This window comes from Ambystoma mexicanum, chromosome 6q (genome assembly GCF_040938575.1).
Source record: "Ambystoma mexicanum isolate Mex_15411 chromosome 6q, UKY_AmexF1_1, whole genome shotgun sequence".
Taxonomy (NCBI): domain Eukaryota; kingdom Metazoa; phylum Chordata; class Amphibia; order Caudata; family Ambystomatidae; genus Ambystoma; species Ambystoma mexicanum.
Genome location: NC_090937.1, coordinates 1,109,590,550 through 1,109,609,645, shown reverse-complemented (window position 1 = coordinate 1,109,609,645; position 19,096 = coordinate 1,109,590,550). Strand labels below are relative to the sequence as shown.

Below are 19,096 nucleotides of genomic sequence, written 5' to 3'. Positions count from 1 at the left end.
CACTAACTGTGTTAAGGGTGAACACTTTTTAGCATGCCCATGGACCGAAATCACTCTAATATAGTTTAAAAGTAAATATAAGAAGGTTAAAAGCCCCTAAAAATACTTTATTTTTGTCCCGTAGATAAGCCCTGCCCACCAGCTCCCAGAATCCTACAAGAAGGCAAGTCCGCAAGCACCTGCGCGCGCGCGCACCAAGAAGTGCCCAGAAGTGCCTGTTAGCCGGTGGCAGGGGGCCAAACGCATTCAAAGCTTGCCTTTTAAGGAGTGTAAGCATATCGCGCTCTGTATTGATCATACATGCTGGTGTGTAAAATGCAAGCGGGAACCAGCATTCTAAAAAAGTCGAATGCATATGCGAGGTAGGCGACATTGGTAATACTGTTCTCAAGTTGCGTTGTGAAATATATTCGGAACAGCTGAGCGTGGTGAGTATACTGCTAACGGGATGGTAATGTTACCGTTTGCAGCTTACCCACAGCAGTGTGTTGACAGCAAAGTGTGAGAGAGCAATGGGCACAATATGCATGCACGGTGTCTTTAAAAACGCACGGACAACACAACGGTTCATGGTAAAACAATTATAGCTATGTGGTGCATGTTAAGACAGTTCAGAAGTTAGGGATGCGTATTTATACATAACCCACGCATAACCCATAAGAGGCGAGGATTCTGAACGCTTCTGTTGAGTGTGGAATTACTATAGCTGTTTACAGAAAGAAATGTGACCCCTTATGATTCAGCAGGCAAAAATGCAAGGAAATACAAAGCACCTTCAAAAAGGGAGATAAATTGTACAAAAGAGTTGCTGCAAATATGGTGTGCATATAAAGAACTAATGTTAACGTGGTATGACCACCTAGATACAGTAAGAAGCGGGAACAAAAACGGCAGCCACAAAATCGTGTATGCTAAGTGTGGTACAGCGTTTGGCGAGGTCTGAGAACAATTGGGAGAAGTGTATATTGTATATTGTCACAACGCTGTTGGGTAAGTTAACAGGAAGCTTGTGGGAAACATATTGTGAGGAGGGTGAGCGTGTGAAGCAAAGTCATTTAAAACCTCACAGGGGTAGAATAAATCAAACGAAAAAAGTGGAAAATTAACATCGGCAGAATAGAAGAAGAGAAATAAGGCCACACTAGCTGCGTAGGGGGGACTGCTCCCTCATAGGAGACAAAAAAAGTGTTTGGCATCGCTGTGTCAAAAAACAAATATTCAAGATGAGGATGGTGGAGATAGTGCATCCCCACATAGCACAGATGGTGAAATGGTAAAAATGGCAGAGAAAATGGAGGGAGGAAAAGGGGAATGGGCAGATGTGGAAACGGGGCAATCACAACTACTGTTTGAGGATGAAGGGGAGGGGGATGGACAGGTTAAAGGGGGAGGAGAAGGGACTCTAAATGAAGAACCACAAGTTAGCCCTATGTCAGACACACCGCTAATATTTACTAAAGGAAGAATTACACAACTAGTGATGATGGGCAAAGAAACAGAGTCACAAAGGGTTGGGGGGGACGAAGAGCGCCTAAAACATGAGAAGTCAAACAGTGCAAGTAGAGAAAGAACCTTTATCATACATACCTTATGTGAACTAAAAGAATGGCTCCATAAAGAAATGATTCTACAATCAGTTTGCTTGGGAGTAATGTCTGACAGACTAAAGAGGTTGGAAACACGAGGAAAGAATGACGATGAAGAAGCACAGGTGGAAAAAATGGCTAATGGGAAGGCAATAGGTCAAGGAGAAGGCCACAAAGAAAAAGGAGTGGAAGATGGGGAAAAAGGACAGTAAAGATTACAAGGAGATAGACCAAGACCCCAAGGATACACAGGGGATGTTATACATATACCAGAAGATGTAGTAGAAGAAATCGGGAAAAACTGATTGTTAGGAGGAAGAGTTAAGGGTGGTAATCTCAAAAAATGCAAGAAAAAGGGAGAAAAAAACAGAGGGTGTTAAAAGCAGCAGAATTGAAAACAGGGAAGGCATCGTCATTAAAATTCCTAAGCAAAATGGGGAAGGGACTAACGGCAGAAGAAGCTATAAGAGAAAATGAAGAGGAGGGGGTGAAAAGTGGTACTTAGGAAGGAGCTCCCACAGAAACAGGATTACATCATGAATATAGCAATTCAGATACAAGACTGAAGGATGCATTAAAGCGGAAAAAATCGGATAAAGCATTTGACAATGCAAACGAAGGAAGACCTATGTACGATATATTTAAACCACCTATAAGCGTACTCCCTAAACAACAGCAAATAATACCACAGAGCTATGGGGGGGAAGTATTTGAGAAATAAGTGAGGAGGAAGACAAAGTGGAGGAACATAGACACCTGAAAGGTAGAGCAAGAAAAACCAATGAAAGTGGTGGAAAAAACAGAATACAAGAGGAAGAAAATGTAGGAGTGGTTAAAGAAACAGAAAAAGTTACAGTGGAGGAAAAAGTTAGGAATATAGCAAGGGAAATTTTGAAGGAAAAGAACTGGAATGAACCTCAAAGTCCTAAAGGAAAAGAGATAAGTGGTAAAATAGAAAAAAAGAGTAGAGGAGGGAAGAGAAATGGAAGGAGTCAGCACAAGAGAAGAAGAATGTACAGAGGGCTTGAAGGATGCAAACCTACAGAATAATAAGGAGATATGGTATGATGGAGGTGAAGCGAAGGAGGGATCGGAAGGGTGGAATCTCTGCAAACCAAAAACTCAGGTGCACCAGGGCTGATAATGCAGTACTTGGTGAGGAAGGAGGACCTCGTTCATTAAATAGGAGAACGATATTGGAGTTATTTGAAGAGATACCTGAATTAAGACTAATTACATCTGCAGATATCCAACTTGTAGACTTTATTCATGGATGGTGGTATGACTACGTTAGACTGATCATACAGTCCCCACTTGTGAGAAATATTATAATGAGGGAGTCAGAAAGTCTGCACAAATTTGGGTATGATGTATGTATATGGGACAACGTAAAAAGTGGTAAAAGAAAAAGAACAAAGAAGGTGGAATGGGAAAAAAACACCAAACCCAGGATGGAAATCAAATGGACGTAAAAGAAAATGAAAAATGGAGAAGTTTAACTAAGGTTCTAGAAGAATCGATTGCGCAACTAAGAGCTTTAAGTCAACCACTTTAGTCCTACAGGGACGTTAACAATTTTAAGTTGGAATTCTAGGGGGAACAAACATTTATTAGGCAACAGTGAGATCTGTGCAGAACTCAAAATCATAGATGTACTGCACGTACAGGAAACTTGGTTAATAGAGAAACTTAAATGGGACGGGTATGAAACAGCGAGAATATGTGCCACACAAGGCAAATTGGGCAGACCCAAGGGAGGGTTAACCACGTTAGTTAAAAAAAAAAAAAGGGATTGCAGAAATGTGAAGAGTGAAATATAGAGGGTGAAATACTGGGAACTGGATGGTTAAGAACAGGAAGGGTAAAGAAAGGTGGACTGTTGTTTTTAAATGTTTATAGATCAAAGGAGACCAACCTGTATAAAACTTTGAGAAAATTAGATCAAAAGCTACAGGAATGGTTTGCCAGATATGGAGATGCTGCAGTAATACTGGCGGGGGACTTAAATGCAAGTTGCAATTTGGAGGACTTGGAAAGAATGGATTGTTTTTTGATGGATTATGAACACATGGAAAAGGGAAAAAGAAAGAAAGTAGAAGGTGGAATGTGGTTGAATTGGGCAGATATTTGGGGACTAAAACGGCTTGAAAATGAAAGAGCAACCTGGGCAGCAAGAGGGGCTAATTCTGATTTCATTTTTACGTCTGTCAATATTACTGAAGACACAAACAGTTACTAAGTAAAAGAACCAAGGGTCAGTGACCACGCCATGTTATGATTGGAACTAGATTGGCATAATAACAGACATAGAAGGAGTAATAAGAACCTGAGGAACCTAAGTTTAAATGCTAGAGGTAACCGAGTAAGCTGGTCAGAAAAAAAGGTGTATAACTTCAATATGTGTTTACTAACAGAATTTAACGCCTGTTGTTTAGAAGATAAGATTGCTCGATACTCAGCAAAGGGGTTCCCGGAATATTTGGAAACACTGGTCAAAGGTAAGGTAACAAGTCAGGGTAACCCAACCAAGAGACATAGGCACAAATACTCTATAGAAATAAGAAGGAAAAAAAAATGAATTAAGAAGGGATATGAGGAATATTACTAAGTGCATAGATATAAGTACGAAAAAAACAGAAGCAATCAGGAAGTTAAAGCAAAGGTACACAAATTGGTTAAAGCAATAACTGGCGAATAACTCAGGAAGATGGGGAAAAGATGTTAGAAAGTTTACAGGGAAAGAATGCTAGGGCCTTTTGGGCCCTAAAACAAAAAAGAGGAGAACAATTGGAGTAAAATCACCAATCCAATAGCTGAGGATGATTGGATAAAATACATTAAGCAAATGTTTACTACAGATAATATTGAAAGTTAGACACAGGAAATGGTCAAATGGAAATTAGAATTTACAACAGATCAAATAGAGGCAAAGACCATGAAATCGAATCCATCAAGGGCGCCGGGACCAAACAAAATAACGAACAATGGGCTGAAGCAAGTCCCGCACTTACGGGAAAAGATACTATATATTCAATATCGGGACATAATAGAATCACAAGCGATTCCAGATTTGTGGAAATCATCATATATGGTTCCAATTTTCAAAAGGGGTTCAAGGGTAGAAACAGCCAACTACAGAACAATATGTATAATGGATGCAGATTCAAAAATCTTTTCCTCTATTGTTTTGGGAAGAATAAATGAGTGGATGGAAGAAAACAACATCTTAGATTTCAGATTAATAGACTTCAGAAAAAATATGGGAACGGACTGTGGGTGCCTTTTAATAAAAACTGTCTACAGAATACAGCATGGAAATCCAGGGACGTCCCAATTTATGTGGCATCTATGGATCTAAGCAAAGCATTTGATTGTGTCGATAGAAATATCTTGTGGCAGAGGTTAGATAGGTATGGAATTCCAAAAGGTTTGTTGTGCATAATAATATTCCTGCACAATGAATCCAGAATTCAAGTAAGATTAGACTCAGAAGTACTCCTGTCAAGAGAATGTATTACAGATAATGGACTTAGACAGGGATGCATACTGGGGCCTAGTCTTTACAATTTATATGTTGCAGGAGTGGGTCAAGTTCTGGAAACAATTGCATTTGCACCTCCGAAAATTGGGAATTTGAAAATCAGCTGGGTAGGGTATGCAGACTATTTCATTCTTATGGATACTACTGTCGGTCTACAAAGACTCATAACAACATTCAGCAATTATATGCTAGGAATTGAGTTAAAAGATTAATCCAAGTAAAACTGTGATAATCAAGGTAACCAAAGGAGGAAAAAAGAATAGAAAGAAGAAGTTTGTATGGAATTGGAAAAATAACCAATTAGCAGTAAAAGAAAATGTCCAATCCTTGGGGTACCCTGTAGTGGAAAAGTATAGTAAAATGTTCCTTGTAAATTACCTCAATTCGAAAGTGGATGGCATGCTAAATCAAATGAAGAGAGTTGACAAAAAGTATGGGAAATTCTCACTAGAACCATGTAGAGAATTCTACAAAAGCAAAGTACTTCCAACAATTATATATGGGAGTGTGTTTTGGCCAAAAACAATGGAAGTAGAGTAGAGAGCGGTTGAAAGCAGAATTTGGAGATCCACTCTGTACTTCTTGCCTAAGTGCAGTCCAATTGAGGTGATAAGGTATGATGTGGGTCTACAATCATTAATGAGTATGATTCAGTGGAAGAAGCTGTGTCTCCTAAGTAAATGTGATTTCTCTAGAGAAGGAACATTGTACCATCAATTGAGATTCAATGATACAGATGGGTATATTACAAATCTAAGGTTAGAATGTGATGAAACTTTGGAAGAAATAGGTATGACTATGGAAGTGTTGGAAACAAATCCAAATTTGGTAAAGAAAAAACTAAAGTTGACTGACTGGAAAAAAACCTCGAAAGGTAATCTGTAACTCAAAGTTGTATGCGCATGTATTAACAGCCGAAAAAAGGGTTGGAGAATTGGAACATTACTTAAAGGAATTTCCAAGCAAAAAAATTAAAATTGGTTTTATGAGATTTCGAATGAATGTACTATCTACAAATCAAATAAAATGTTTAAGATCAAGACAAGGTGGGAAAGACGGGTCATGCAGATTCTGTAAAGACAAGGAAGAGTTAGAAACTCTACGCCACTTAATGTCGGATTGTCCAGAGTTGTCAACAGAAAGAGAAACATATTTTAAAGAATTTGTTCATAATGTATGGTTATTAAGAGATATCTTATGGCTAAAAATGTGACAGGGAGAATCTATGTCCTTGAGGTTAAGAGTTCTAGCATGTATAGATAATGTATGTAAAATAGAGTAAAAGGCGGATTTGAGATATTAAGTTACAAGAAATGTTATGAAATGTTGTTTTTAAGGGAAATCGTAAGTCCTCAAGTAGTATTGTAAAATTGAAAGGTTTTAATCTTTACTTTTGTAAAAGTTTGTAAAAACTAAGAACAAATAAAGGATAAAAATTAAAAAAAGTCCATCTCTACCTGAGCCTTTCAGCCCTCAACTTGTCTGTCACTCGAAGGTATTTCAATCTTTTCTGGATGGTGATGAAGTCTTAAAAAATCTATAGTGCCTGTCCTTAATAGGAGATCTCATTCAAATCCCAGGCTTTTTGATTATATTCTCTTTATGCATAAAGTTGTAAAAATGTACCAATCTATTTCTTGATGCACTATTGTCTCATCTTTGCTAGAATCTTACTCTGTGCCCCCTTTCCATCATTAGGCCCCCTCTTTTGTGGTCTAGGTTAATATGTACCCAAAGCTGTTGGATAAACGCCTCCAAATCATTACCTTCGGCCTTGTCTTCCAAATAGTTCTGTTTAGTTTAAACTTCTTTGTATTAATCAATACAAAACAATCCATATTTCATCAATATATGTTAGTGAGTGATTGTGAACAGTAAATTGTCGGGTCGTAAACTCTTTCATTGCATAAACCGATTGTCCAATCACAATCTAACAAGGTGCATTGACAGTCTCTTGCTGGGCTGGGTATACTTCTCGAGATATACATGGAAGCACTTCCAATAGTCTGCGGGCCGAGCCTTTGGACAGCTTGATTCTCTTTGAAGGCTCTCTTGAATGTTGAACCAGATAAGATATTTCATCAATTCTTCCATTCCTGGAACTGGTCCCCTCACCCAGGACTTAGAAAATCAATGACTTGTCAACGACCCATGCATATCCTATTATTCTCACACCTGTTTTGTTAAGTTTAGGACAACAGCCTAGTAGGCAAATTTCAGGCGACTTCTTAAAATCCTTCCCTGTGATTTCCATAATCTTTTGCCATACCTGTTCCTAAAACGCTAATATAGAGGTACACTCCCATGCTACATGCAGGAAGTTAGCCTTTGACGCCTGACATCTCGGCAGTCCTCTATTTCCTGCAGGTTATATCTAGCAATCGGCACTGGGGTTCTATACTATTAATGCATGTGCTTACATTGGATCAACTTGTGTCTGTACCTCATTGACACTGTGTGGACATGTTTCACAGTGCAAGCCCATTTGGCGTCGCCCAGTACTGCTTCCCACCTTCTCCTAACCACTATGGATTATTTGCGGTTCGTAATCACTAGCTTATAAAGCCCTGATATGGTATACATACACTTGGTTGATTTAATTATTGGATTAATAATTGGACTGTCGGGCGGCAGTATTGGAAAGCTTGTGATCATCCGCTTAAGGGATACTTTCAGACTTCTGCACCAGGGAATGAGCTACCAGAGGCTCCCAACTCCACAAGCCTTTCATATGTTATGAAAGTGCCTCCTAGAAGACATTGTCCATTATCACCAGATCGATAACTGCACATTTCCGACTGAATTTGGCATTGAATGTAAAAGGAACACCCTCTATGTTATACAAATAGATTTTTGAGGAGGTACAGTTTCCTATGTTTATACATTTGTGCAATTTTTTACAAGCCCAATCTGTAGTGTTCACTGTGTCTATCGATTCCCAAGTAAATACATAATACACTTTAGCTGCAATAAGTGCATGGAAAAGGGTTCCAACGCCAATTGAAGACTGCAAATGTAAGCTGGTAAGTCAGACTCTTCAACTGTTCTTGGTGGTGCTGGTTGGTGCTTGGTCGTCTACCCAAAGTGTCTTTCAGTTCCTCATCTGTTTGTTTTGTTCAAAGCAAAATGTCTCTGGATTTCCTGTTAGATTTTCAGGTTGTGACCTACTGATACAGTTCTAAAATCAGATCCTTATTCTTCTCTAGAGAAAGGCCCTCTAACCACTTCTAGTAACATGGTGTTAAAATAAAGTATTTATTTTCTTAAGTCTGCAGTTTGGTTTAGCCAGTCTTTTGGCTCGGGTTCACTCCCTCAGTGTGTTGATCTCCCCTTCCGATATTTGGGGACCTCTCATGGGTTATTCTCTGCTTCATCCACTCGGAGTGGGAGTGTTTTACTCTCCTTTTTTATACAGTAACCCTTTGTGCGTTATTCTCTTGTTTCCCCACTCTGGGTTTGGCTATTGCTTTCACCTCTCTAGTAAGCCCACTAGGGCCGTCGGTTTCTTCCTTTTGGCACTCTCTCATCCTCTTTTGGAACCCTCCTGAGCACAGCTGCCCTCCTCCCTCTCCTCTTTGAGAACCCTGTACCTCTGTCTGCGCAGTGTTCTTCGTCGGGAAAGGTGGTGGCTCAGATCAGAATGGTTCTGCGTGTTTCAGGCTCTCTGGCTGTTGCTGGTACTCTTTCAGTATGGTGTTGTGCTTAGCCGCGTCTGGACGCCGGGTCCACGGTGGGTCGGTCTCCAGACACTTCGGGACTCGCAGCCCTCCTGGGCACTGCAACGTCCTACCCACCATGTATGGGAACATGGTCCCGCCTCCAGGTTCTCCAGAACCTGTGCTACAACCAAGGCTCAGATTATATGAAGCGTTCTTCGGGCTGGACCTCTTCCCCCTCCACCCTCGTAGCTGTGCTTTGCAGTGACTCCTCTCTAGCAGGCAATGGTATTGACCCTTGAATGTGTCTTCCTACAACGAGAGACAAATTCCATTTGTTTTGATGTTCAGGCCTACAGAAAGGTTTAGCAGCACAAGCAAGCACATTTAAAGGGCTCTTTTCCTCAATACTGTCATCAGTTCCCATGTATGCAATAACCATTTGCGGCATTGGTGGTAAGAACAGTGTTACGGGTTTGTTCACTGTGGAGTCCTTATCCCTGAAGAGGGAATCAACCCAGTGGCCTCCTGCTTGCCTAATCCCCAAAGGGGGGGCATCTTCCTCTTGGGGAGAAAGGACAAATTCCCTGGATTTGTCACAACTTCTTGCCGCTTTACCTGTAGTCGAGCCGAGGTCTAGAAGTCTCACTGAGTGAGTTAGAAGGTGCAGGCTCCTGAAAGGTTGAGTCGGCTTTCAAGATGATGTCTTCCAATGGTCCAAGCATTGATTTGCTGGGTCGAGTCAGTATTCGCGACAGCGGGTTTGATGGTTTCCAGCAGGTTCAGTCAGAGCTAGAATCAGTTGCACATGAAGGTTGAGCCTGCGGTCAGGTTGGTTGAGGCAGTCCGCGTCAATGGATCGAGTCAGCATCGGAATGGCTCGAGATGCAAAAAGCAGTTTGAAGTTTGCTTAGAGTGCCAAAATCGGCTCAAAGTTGTTGGGAGTGGTCCGCCTGTCTTGAAGCTGCCTGAAGGCGGCGAAACAGGATTCCAGCTGCTTCTGGGTTGCTGGAAATACCTATCAAACAGCTCCAGGTCAAGTCAAGTCCTTCTGTTCTGTACTTCGACTCCAGGGAGTTTGACTGGCACCTAGCGGGGTTTATTCACCTCCAGTGAACAGAAGCCTAGTTTCAGTGAAACTAGTAGTGAGGCCTTGGTGCAGCAGCAGTCATCCTCAATGTTCCCTGGGGATGTTTATGGGACAGACCTCTCCTCTGCCGTGGATGCCTTCTGTCTTTACCTGTATGGTTGTGGTCAACACCTTGGTGTCCGAGTGGCTTCATTATGTCAGTGCTGTCTTTCAAGCACCGGTTCTCGGGAGACCTCCTGAAGGAAGTTCTTGTTCCATGAGGGAAGGTGTTGACCTTCATGCATGGGGATCCAAGAGGCAGAATCCTGGCCATTGTTCCTCACAGCAGCTGTGTGTAGACAGTCAGGTCAGATACTAATATACATCAGTTTTTTTTAATCATAGCTGGCCCTGACCACAGAGCCAACAGTAGTGTGATCTCAAACGCTGGGGCAGCATAATTGTTTGCTCTTAGCAGTTACCGTGTCACAACCAGGCATGGCTTGTATTTACAGGTTTAGATACATGCCACCAGACTTACTAAAGTATACAATTATTATAATTTAAATCAGAGGTGCAGAAGATTTAAAGCTATATTTACCTCCAGAAACGTTGTGTTCTAGCAGCTGTGAGGAATGAACATGACCTTTGAATCTGAGCTGTGCCACTGGAGAGCAGGGTTTCTGGGTAAATGCAAATGTTTGTACTATAATTTTGGCATGGAGCATTGATAAAAGGTGGGGGTGTGATTAGCAGAACTCTGCTTCAGAAACAGAATGACCTGCATCATTTTGTGTAATAACAATCAAATGATCTCTGGCTAATCCACCCTCAGAAGATGGCATTCTGTCACAATGAGTAATTTGTTTTACGTCCTAATGCTTTTCTCTGAGTGAGTAATAACCTACTGCTTGAGATCATTCAGACACTGTAACTGTCCTCTGTTTGTTTCACCTCTCCATGGGAACCCCAAAGCCCTCCCTAATATCACAGGGGTTTCTTCTTGCAGAGATTCACTTTCTGCATCCCGAAAAAGTCCAGTTTTATTTGGGTTCTTGGTCTCCCCTTCAGATAGACATCTAAAAGCTCTTTTTACTGCTCTTTTTTGGTTTTGCTTTCTCCCCACTTAGCCTCAGTACCAACTTTTCCATTGTCCTATCCCCTTATACGTCAAGTATTGTTTCTGCATTCTCCATTCTATTTTGTTCTCCTTTGGTCAGTCAGTAATGTCCCTTTCTTCAGTGACACTTTGCTCAATTTGAGCCCCAGATATGAGGCAACATAATTTAAAGAATCATCTTTACTGAGTAATCTTCTGCCTCTTGTGTCCCGCATAAACATATGTAACAATGCTGTAACCTGCACTCACTTGTTTAATTTTCCCCCAAACTTTCTTAAGTAGTCCTCATTTGCATATGAAAGTCCACAAGCTGAACATTTGCAGTCTGGGCTGACAGTGAGGGAGGTGGCGTGCTGTGTCACTTGGTAAGACTAACTCGCTTCTAAGCTCATATCAGATGTGTCGAGCCGTAGGGAAGGGCCTCAACTGTTTATTCATAGCGATCGATTCAGATCAAATAGCTTTCTGTTGCTATGCGTTTGTCGACTGTGGCCTGCCTGCTGCATTGCTAGAAAAATATGTAGGCAGGGGCGCAGTGGTGGAGCCTATCGAACTCTGACTTGAGTTTGAATGTATTTGGCATAGAACCTGTGGACTTTCTGGATTAGCTGTTGAGAAGCGTGGACACGTGATGCTGTTAATGGATCAATGCTCAGATTGGGTGCCAAGACATTAACAAAAACATATAATTTTTGTATTTGCTAGTTACTCAAAGCACCTCTACAAAGAATTGGTTAAGTGTGTTAAGGAATTATACATACTTCAGGGCTAATACAATCTTTTAATCTGTATAGATCAAGGACGTTCTGAGGGTGTTTTTGACTTTCAGCACACCAGGGATGATTAACAAAGCTCTATTAATTTCTATAAATGACGAACGCACGAGGATTGACCTTATGCTTTTTTTAAATATAAAATATAAGACTGAAATGTTAGTCAACGCATTGACTCCCTTCCAAGTAAACATGGTTCAGACAGTGGGAAAACATTTTGTAAAACCAAATATGAAGTTGGTTTAAGGTTGTTTTACATGACACTGTCTCAATCTCTCAATATTTGGTGTTTGCAGAGCTGTTCTACCTTCAAATGGCGTGAAAATAAAGTATTCCTTTTCACAGTACATCTCTGCTTACACGTTCATTCTACCTTGTGTTATTTTACCCTAATGTCTGTTACCCATGTTTTCTCTAGTTTGTTCACCCACAACATACTTTTCCCTTCCTTTGTTTTCCACTTCTCCTCCCACAGACTAGCGTCTGGTTTAACATCCCTGGCAGGGTCACAATTTGCTCACCCATGGACAAGGACTACGCACTTTAAAACCCTTAGGTGGTGACTCGCGTAGTATGAAAGCCAAATAACATAACATTGTGGACAAGTGCTTTTGAGAAGACTATTCGAGCATCACACAGGTAGCAACACTCCACATTTAATTTTCAAAACAGTCTTTGTGGTTAATTTTTCCAGCCAGTCACCGGATTGCTATTCTCTGTTGACCTTCTTCTGAAGGCAGCCATGATGGTTTTAGCAGCCTGCCCAATCCGCTTGCTTCCTGGTAGTCTGCGCCATGCCCTTCAGTTAGAGAGGAAGGAGAACCGCTGGAAAGTTGTGAAATCACTCTAATAAGAAGAGTTTCTACCTTTGCGGTACTTCAAACGGCTTCCTTGACCTACACTTGATCAATAACGGCTGCAATTAAGACGAAAGCCTTTAATCACTTTGACAACTGAATGTAAGTAATGCAAATGTTTATTGAAAAAGCCTTGAGTGTTTTACTAAAGATTCATTTAGCTTTTGCAGGCAGTGCATCAACCTTCTTGAATTGAAAGGGCATGTTTCCCCCAAAGTGAAGTATTTAAGCACATGAATACTCTTACGTAGAAAGTAAAACCCAGTAAATAAAGCTAATTTGTACATGGCTTGAATAACTGATTAAGCTGAAACGTCTTAACTCTAGGAAGACTAATTTGAGGACCCCTCTTCATGGACATAATGTGAGTCAGAGGCATGTTAGACGGTCGGTAGGGAGGCTCACAAGTCTTAAGTGTTAACAATAGTTGCTTGCTGTAAATGTTTGTATATGATGATGTAGATCTGTGAAGCTGGTATACAGCTTTATCTAATGTGCATTTCTTTATTTCTTGGTTAAGCAGGTAAAGTAAACAAGTATGGCGATGAATGGGAAGAGTGAACAAATCCCCTTTTGTGGAAGAAGAATACAGCTTCCGTCTGCTGTCTACTCTGCTGTCTGACTTCGCCTCAAGTCTTTGCAGGAGTTGACCAGTCCTGTAAAGTTGAAACGAAGAGAAGGATTTTGGAATTCTTTGACAAAATAAGTGCAATGCCACTATACGTGCACTCGTCAAGGGCATAGCTTAAAAAGAGATTAGCAGTTGGGGAAACCTAACCGGAAAGTTGAATATGATGCAGCATTTAAATCACATACCAGCTGAACTGAGCGGCAAAACAATGGACTTGCAATTTATTAAAGTCAATGTTTTGAACCTTTTTGATATGCTTGGTTTTTAATTCTATTTATGTGCTCTAAAAGAATTATTGACATTGTTTTTATGAACAATGACATTGTGCTCTAAAAGAATTATTGACATTGTTTTTATGAAGTGCTTTATGCCAGATTCCTCCAGGTTCTAAGCACTTTGATAACAGATTTTATTACACAATTTTGAATGATATGATATGGCATTTATAATGCGCCTATACACAAGTGTTTCAAGGCGTGACGAGGTAAGGGAGGGGAGACAAAGGGAGGAAAAAACAACTATCTTACTAGGCCTAGTGACATTGAGATCGCGCAAATGCAAGGGAGGGGCTATGGGAAAAGTGCAGGAGGAGGTGGAGGATGGGAAAGTGCAGGGCATGTGAACAACAACAAGTAGTGCAGCCAACAGGTGGCAAGTGCGAGTGATAAAAGTGCAGACAGCAAGTGTCTAATAAGTGCAGGAAAGGGGACTGTAGGGTTACAGATACAGATCACAAGTGCAAGGGATGCCAGGAGGCAGTGCGGGTGTGCTACTGGACAGGTAGGGACATGGGCCCGAATTCAGAGGGTGTCCAGGTGACCAGTGCAGTATCAGACAGGAGATCAGCAGGGGAGAGGAAGAGAGAAGGCAGAAGCAAAGAGGGGAGGTATTGAGGTACTTCCGGAACCAGAGATGGTTCTGCTGAAGTTTCAAAGAGGTAGGGAAACCAGTCGAAAAAAAGAGATTGCCCCCAACTCGTTGCTTGGAGAAACGACTGACCCTCAAGAAGTTGGCGGTGGAGGAGCGAAGAGCTCGAGTAGGAAGATATTTACGAAGAGAGAGTTGGAGGTATTTCGATCCAAGGCCCCAGAACTGATTTTATTTATTTTGTATTTGTAAAGCGCGCTAGCAGCCCAAGGGCATCGAGGCGCTGTTGCATGCGATTGTCTTACAGCGAGTGTGATATGAGATTGTCTTAGTTGCACTAAATTGTCTTAGTTACATAGGGATACTTGGAACTTGGTTACAGTGAGCATGATACGGTTTCATTGAGAGGTACTGAAAAGAGGCTGTTGCAGTATTCCAGCCTAGAGAGAACCAGAGCTCTGGACACAGTGAGCTTCTGCGGGAAGGTGAGGAAAGGAAGCATACCTCTGAGCAGGTGCAGCTGGTAGTTTGACTTCTTAGAGACGTCAGAGATGTGAGGAGAGAAGGAGAGTGAGGAGTCGACGATGACCCTGAGGTTCTTAGCCTCACAGGTGGGAGCAGGAAGAGGGCTCATAGTAGGCAGCCAGAGAGAAACAGGAAAGGAAGGTGCAGACGTGCCGATGAGGAGGGGCTCCGTCTTACTGGCATTAAGGCAGACATCATTGGTGGCACACCACTCCTGGATTGCAGACAGACAATCCGGGATGAGAGAGGGAGAAGCGGTGGGTGAGGGGAGCCTGAAAGCCACCTGAGTGTCATCTACATAGCACTGAAAGTTGGAGCAGTGATGCAGTGGGCAAGAGGTGCCAGGTATTGGTTGAAAAGCCAGCGAGAAAGGTTAGACCCCTGAGGAACACCACAGGTAGAGTAAGATAGAGGATAGGAAGGACCCAAGTTGGATCTGGGCGGGTCGGTCAGAGAGGAAAGAGGTCAGCCAGGCGATTGCCTGATCAGTGATACCCAGGTTATCAAGGAGCCGGTTGAGCAAGATAGCATGGTTGACTGTGTCAAAAGCAGAAGAGAGATCAAGTAAGATGAGAGCTTGAAAAGGTCTCATGCAATTTATGCAGTCTTGGGACCTTCATGATATTTGGCGAAAACTGAACCCTCATAAAAAACAAAATAGTTTCTATTCAGATCCTCATGGTACTTCATCTCAAATTGAACTCTTAGTAAGTAGAGGCTTGTTTGAAGATGTGACTGTGTCTGATATGGGTGACGTTATTTATCTGATCATGCTTTCATACATTTAAAATTGTTAAATTACAGTGAAACAACCACACTGCGCCAATGTGCCTTCCAGCCAGACGTATGTGTGTTTCAGAAACACAGCCAACACAGCTATATACATATTCTCGCAACAACGTTTCAGAACAGAATTATCTTGGGTTTTTACCCATGCTATATACGTTGCACAATATTTGGGATTTATCTCACGCAATAGGATCAAAAGCCTTGAGAAAGAGCATGCGCTCGAAACACGTGTCGGCTGGTTCAGATGTTGTGGCTGTCATGATCCACAGAACACGCCCCTTTTGGACTTCCTGGTCCCTATCACAACGGGGCTTGCACTCCTTGGTACTCCCAACATGGCCGTCTAATGTGGTACGCCTTCCACCAGGCTCCACGTCGGAAGTAGCGTATTCTACAAATAGACCACGCCCCGCGCGTCTCAACGCTATCGCTGGTAGTGGCTAGACGTGTGCTCTGTAGTTCGCTGAACTATCCTCCTGTTCCTGGTTCCCGGACCCTCTAAATCCCATCTCCCTTCCTCCCTCTTCTCTTTACCTTGCTTCCGGGATTTCGTGTGCCGTCTTCGTGTACACCTTCCTCGTTTCCTGGACTTCCCAGAGCCTCCGAGTATCCCGGAACACTGAACGCACTCTGGAGCCAGAAGAGGCTCGCGTGGGCTTGTACAAAACCCAATCCGTGCGCAAGAAGACTCCTCCCAAGAAATCCTGCAAGGATCGATCTCGGGTGAGAAAGGGGGAAATCCGTGACAGTTTGAGACGACATACGACCGAAGTTCAATTTAACATGGAGGCGGCCGTTCAGGATCTCATGCGTGGCATGCAAGAATTAACGACCGAGGTGCAGAATTTAAAGGCGGAACACTGCGCATTGAAACAATTAGTTTTGACCCGTGATTCTGCCACAAAGGAAAGCGTACTATTGGGCGGCATTGTAGACAAAAACGATGGGTCTGCAAAAACCCTTCGTGGATTCCTTGATTCCTGTTTAGTCCACTTTACCTTTAAGACCTACTACTTTTCAAATCCCAGGGCTAAGGTGGGCTTTATAATCTCACACCTCTCTGGAAATGCACTAACCTGGGCTACACCTTTGGTCAATTCTGGAGATGCCCTCCTGGATGATAACGACGGATTTATACAGGCTCTTAAGACCATGTTTGACTGCCCAGAACAGGTCTATAGCGCCCAGGAACATCTACTTGATTTTCACCAAGGATCCCAGGACATGCTTACGTATGTAACTCGATTCAAACAACTGGCTAAGAAAGCGGATTGGTCTTCAGAAGCAAGTTTTACCCTTTTCCGAAGGGGGTTAAATGAGGAGATCAAAGACGAATAAGCCAGAGTGGCTCGCCCAAGTTCATTCCAGGCCCTTATGGATCTTGCCATGCAGCTAGACTTTCATATCCAGGAAAGGAAGGCAGAGAAGAAGTAGTCCAAGATGCCCTTCCAGAAGGTGTCCTTGGAGACCTCATCGAAACCTGACCCTACTCCAGTCTCTGTCAACGATCCAGAACCCATCCAAATAGGGGCTTTCCGTGGACCCATATCCCCGCAAGAGGATGAGAAGGATCCATACGGGGTTATGTATGTATTGTGCCTCGGGTAAACACCTAGTTAGAGAGTGCCCTCAGGCCCCTCCACGGCGTTTTGGAAACGCCAGCTCCCGATCCTAGATGGAGCAAGGCTTCGGGAGAGAGATGTTTGCTCCACATCTATTCCATCCTTGCACTCTCCTGGACAGAAAAACTAGTGATTCTACAGGCCTTCCTATCGCCATCCAAGAATGAGACCTACCCCATTTTGGCCTTGGTGGATTGTGAGGCTATGGGAATATTCATTGATCAAGATTGGGTCTTTAGCCACCACATTCCATATGAAACACGAAGCATCATGCAACCTGTGGAGGCGATCGACGGAAGACCTCTCACTTCAGGACCTATAACCTTGCAGACCAAAGAGATCCAACTCTCGATAAACCATCACCAAGAGGTGATCAAATTTGACATCATTAAGTCGGCTCATTACCCCATGGTACTGGTCATGCCCTGGTTACAGAAACACAATCCATTTATCAACTGGGCAGCAGGATCCTTGTTTCTTGGTTCTGAGTTTTGCATGTCTCACTGTCTACTCCTGGATTCCTCCTTGACATCTTCAGAAAACCCGCCAATAGACCAGCAAGGCCCACTCATGGTTTCTAATATCATACAGGTTCCTAAGGCCTATCAGGAATATGCTGATGTGTTTTCAACCACTATAGTCCAGGCCCTACCCCCTCACAGACCTGAAGACTGCGCTATAGATACAGAACCTTCAGCAGTGATTCCTTTTGGAAGGATGTTCATTCTAGCCGAACCAGAAAAAAGGGCCCTTCGAGAATACTTGGATACTAACCTTGAAAATGGCACCATAAGACCATCTAAATCCCCAGCTGGAGCCTCGTTGTTTTTTGTTCACAATAAAGACACTAAAGAGCTTAGATCTTGTCTTGATTATCCTGGATTAAATCAATGCACCCTCAAGGACCCCTTGCCCTTAATCTCTGATATCCTGGAAGCGGTGAGAGGAGCTGTAATCTTCACGAAATTGCATCTCAGAGGTACCTACCATCTGATCCGTATTAGGGAAGGAGACGAATGGAAAACAGCCTTTAGAACACCCTTTGGTCACTTTGAATACTTGGTCATGCCCTTCGGACTTGCTAATGCCCCCGCGGTCTTCCAACGTTTTATGGATAGGGTGTTTTCTGACATGCTGCTCCTCTTCGTCATCGCTTACCTGGATGATATCTTGATTTACTCCAAGGACCTTCTAAAGCATGAAGAGCATGTAAAGGCAGTCTTGCAACGGCTACGTGAACACAAACTCCTAGCTAAACCCAAGAAATTCCTTTTTCATGTCACTTCTGTTCATTACCTAGTATTTGTCCTTAGTCCAGAAGGAATTGGAATTGACCATTCAAAGGTAAAAGCCATACTATCTTGGCCGGTTCCCACTTCCATGAAACAGATTCAATCCTTCCTGGGGCTTGCCAATTTCTACCGGAAGTTCATACCGTCCTTTTCTGAGATAGTTTAACCGATCATTGCTCTTTTGAAGAAAGATACTCCCTTTCTCTGGACCTCAGCTCAAGACAAGGCATTCCAACGATTAAAACCAGAGTTTACTCAAGCCCCCATCCTAACTCAACCCGATATTAATCGACCATTCCTAGTGGAGACGGATGCCTCTAACTACGCCATAGGAGCAGTGCTAAAGCAGGAGTTTGAGGACAAATTGGAGCACCCCATTGCTTATCTTTCATGAACCCTAACTCCCAGCGAGACTCATTATTCTGTCTTGGAAAAGGAGCTGTTAGCCATCTGCCAAGCCTTCACAGAATGGCGACATCTACTTCTGGGAGCTAAATCCTGTCCAGGTCCGTACGGACCATCGAAATCTCCAAGTTCTACAATCTTTGGAGTGTAGGAACAGTCGTCAAGCCCGCTGGGCCTTCTTCTTTGCCCAGTTCCAGTTCCACATCCATCATGTCCCTGGATCACAGAACATAATTGCTGACGCCTTATCTCGACGTCCTGATTACGAAACTCTTGAAGATCGGGCCTATCCAAAGATGTTTCCCCACACAATCTTTGTAGCCCAAGTAGTCAGTCTCCTGGAAGATATTCGAATGCAAACCC

At 42.6% G+C, this 19,096-nt stretch overlaps 1 protein-coding gene across 3 annotated transcripts in view; it reads left to right on the top strand.

Annotated features, from left to right (window-relative positions):
- OCIAD1 (OCIA domain containing 1) overlaps positions 1-13,480 on the top strand; it is a 700,525-nt gene extending 687,045 nt beyond the window's left edge. For 2 of the 3 annotated variants that reach the window (XM_069631688.1, XM_069631690.1), the window contains one exon: positions 13,123-13,480. In XM_069631688.1, the coding sequence (XP_069487789.1) occupies positions 13,123-13,163 (41 nt within the window). In that variant the 3' untranslated portion in view covers positions 13,164-13,480. The remainder of the gene's footprint in view (positions 1-13,122) is intronic. The other variant, XM_069631689.1, reaches the window with a different exon arrangement.
- The last annotated feature ends 5,616 nt before the right edge of the window (positions 13,481-19,096 follow it).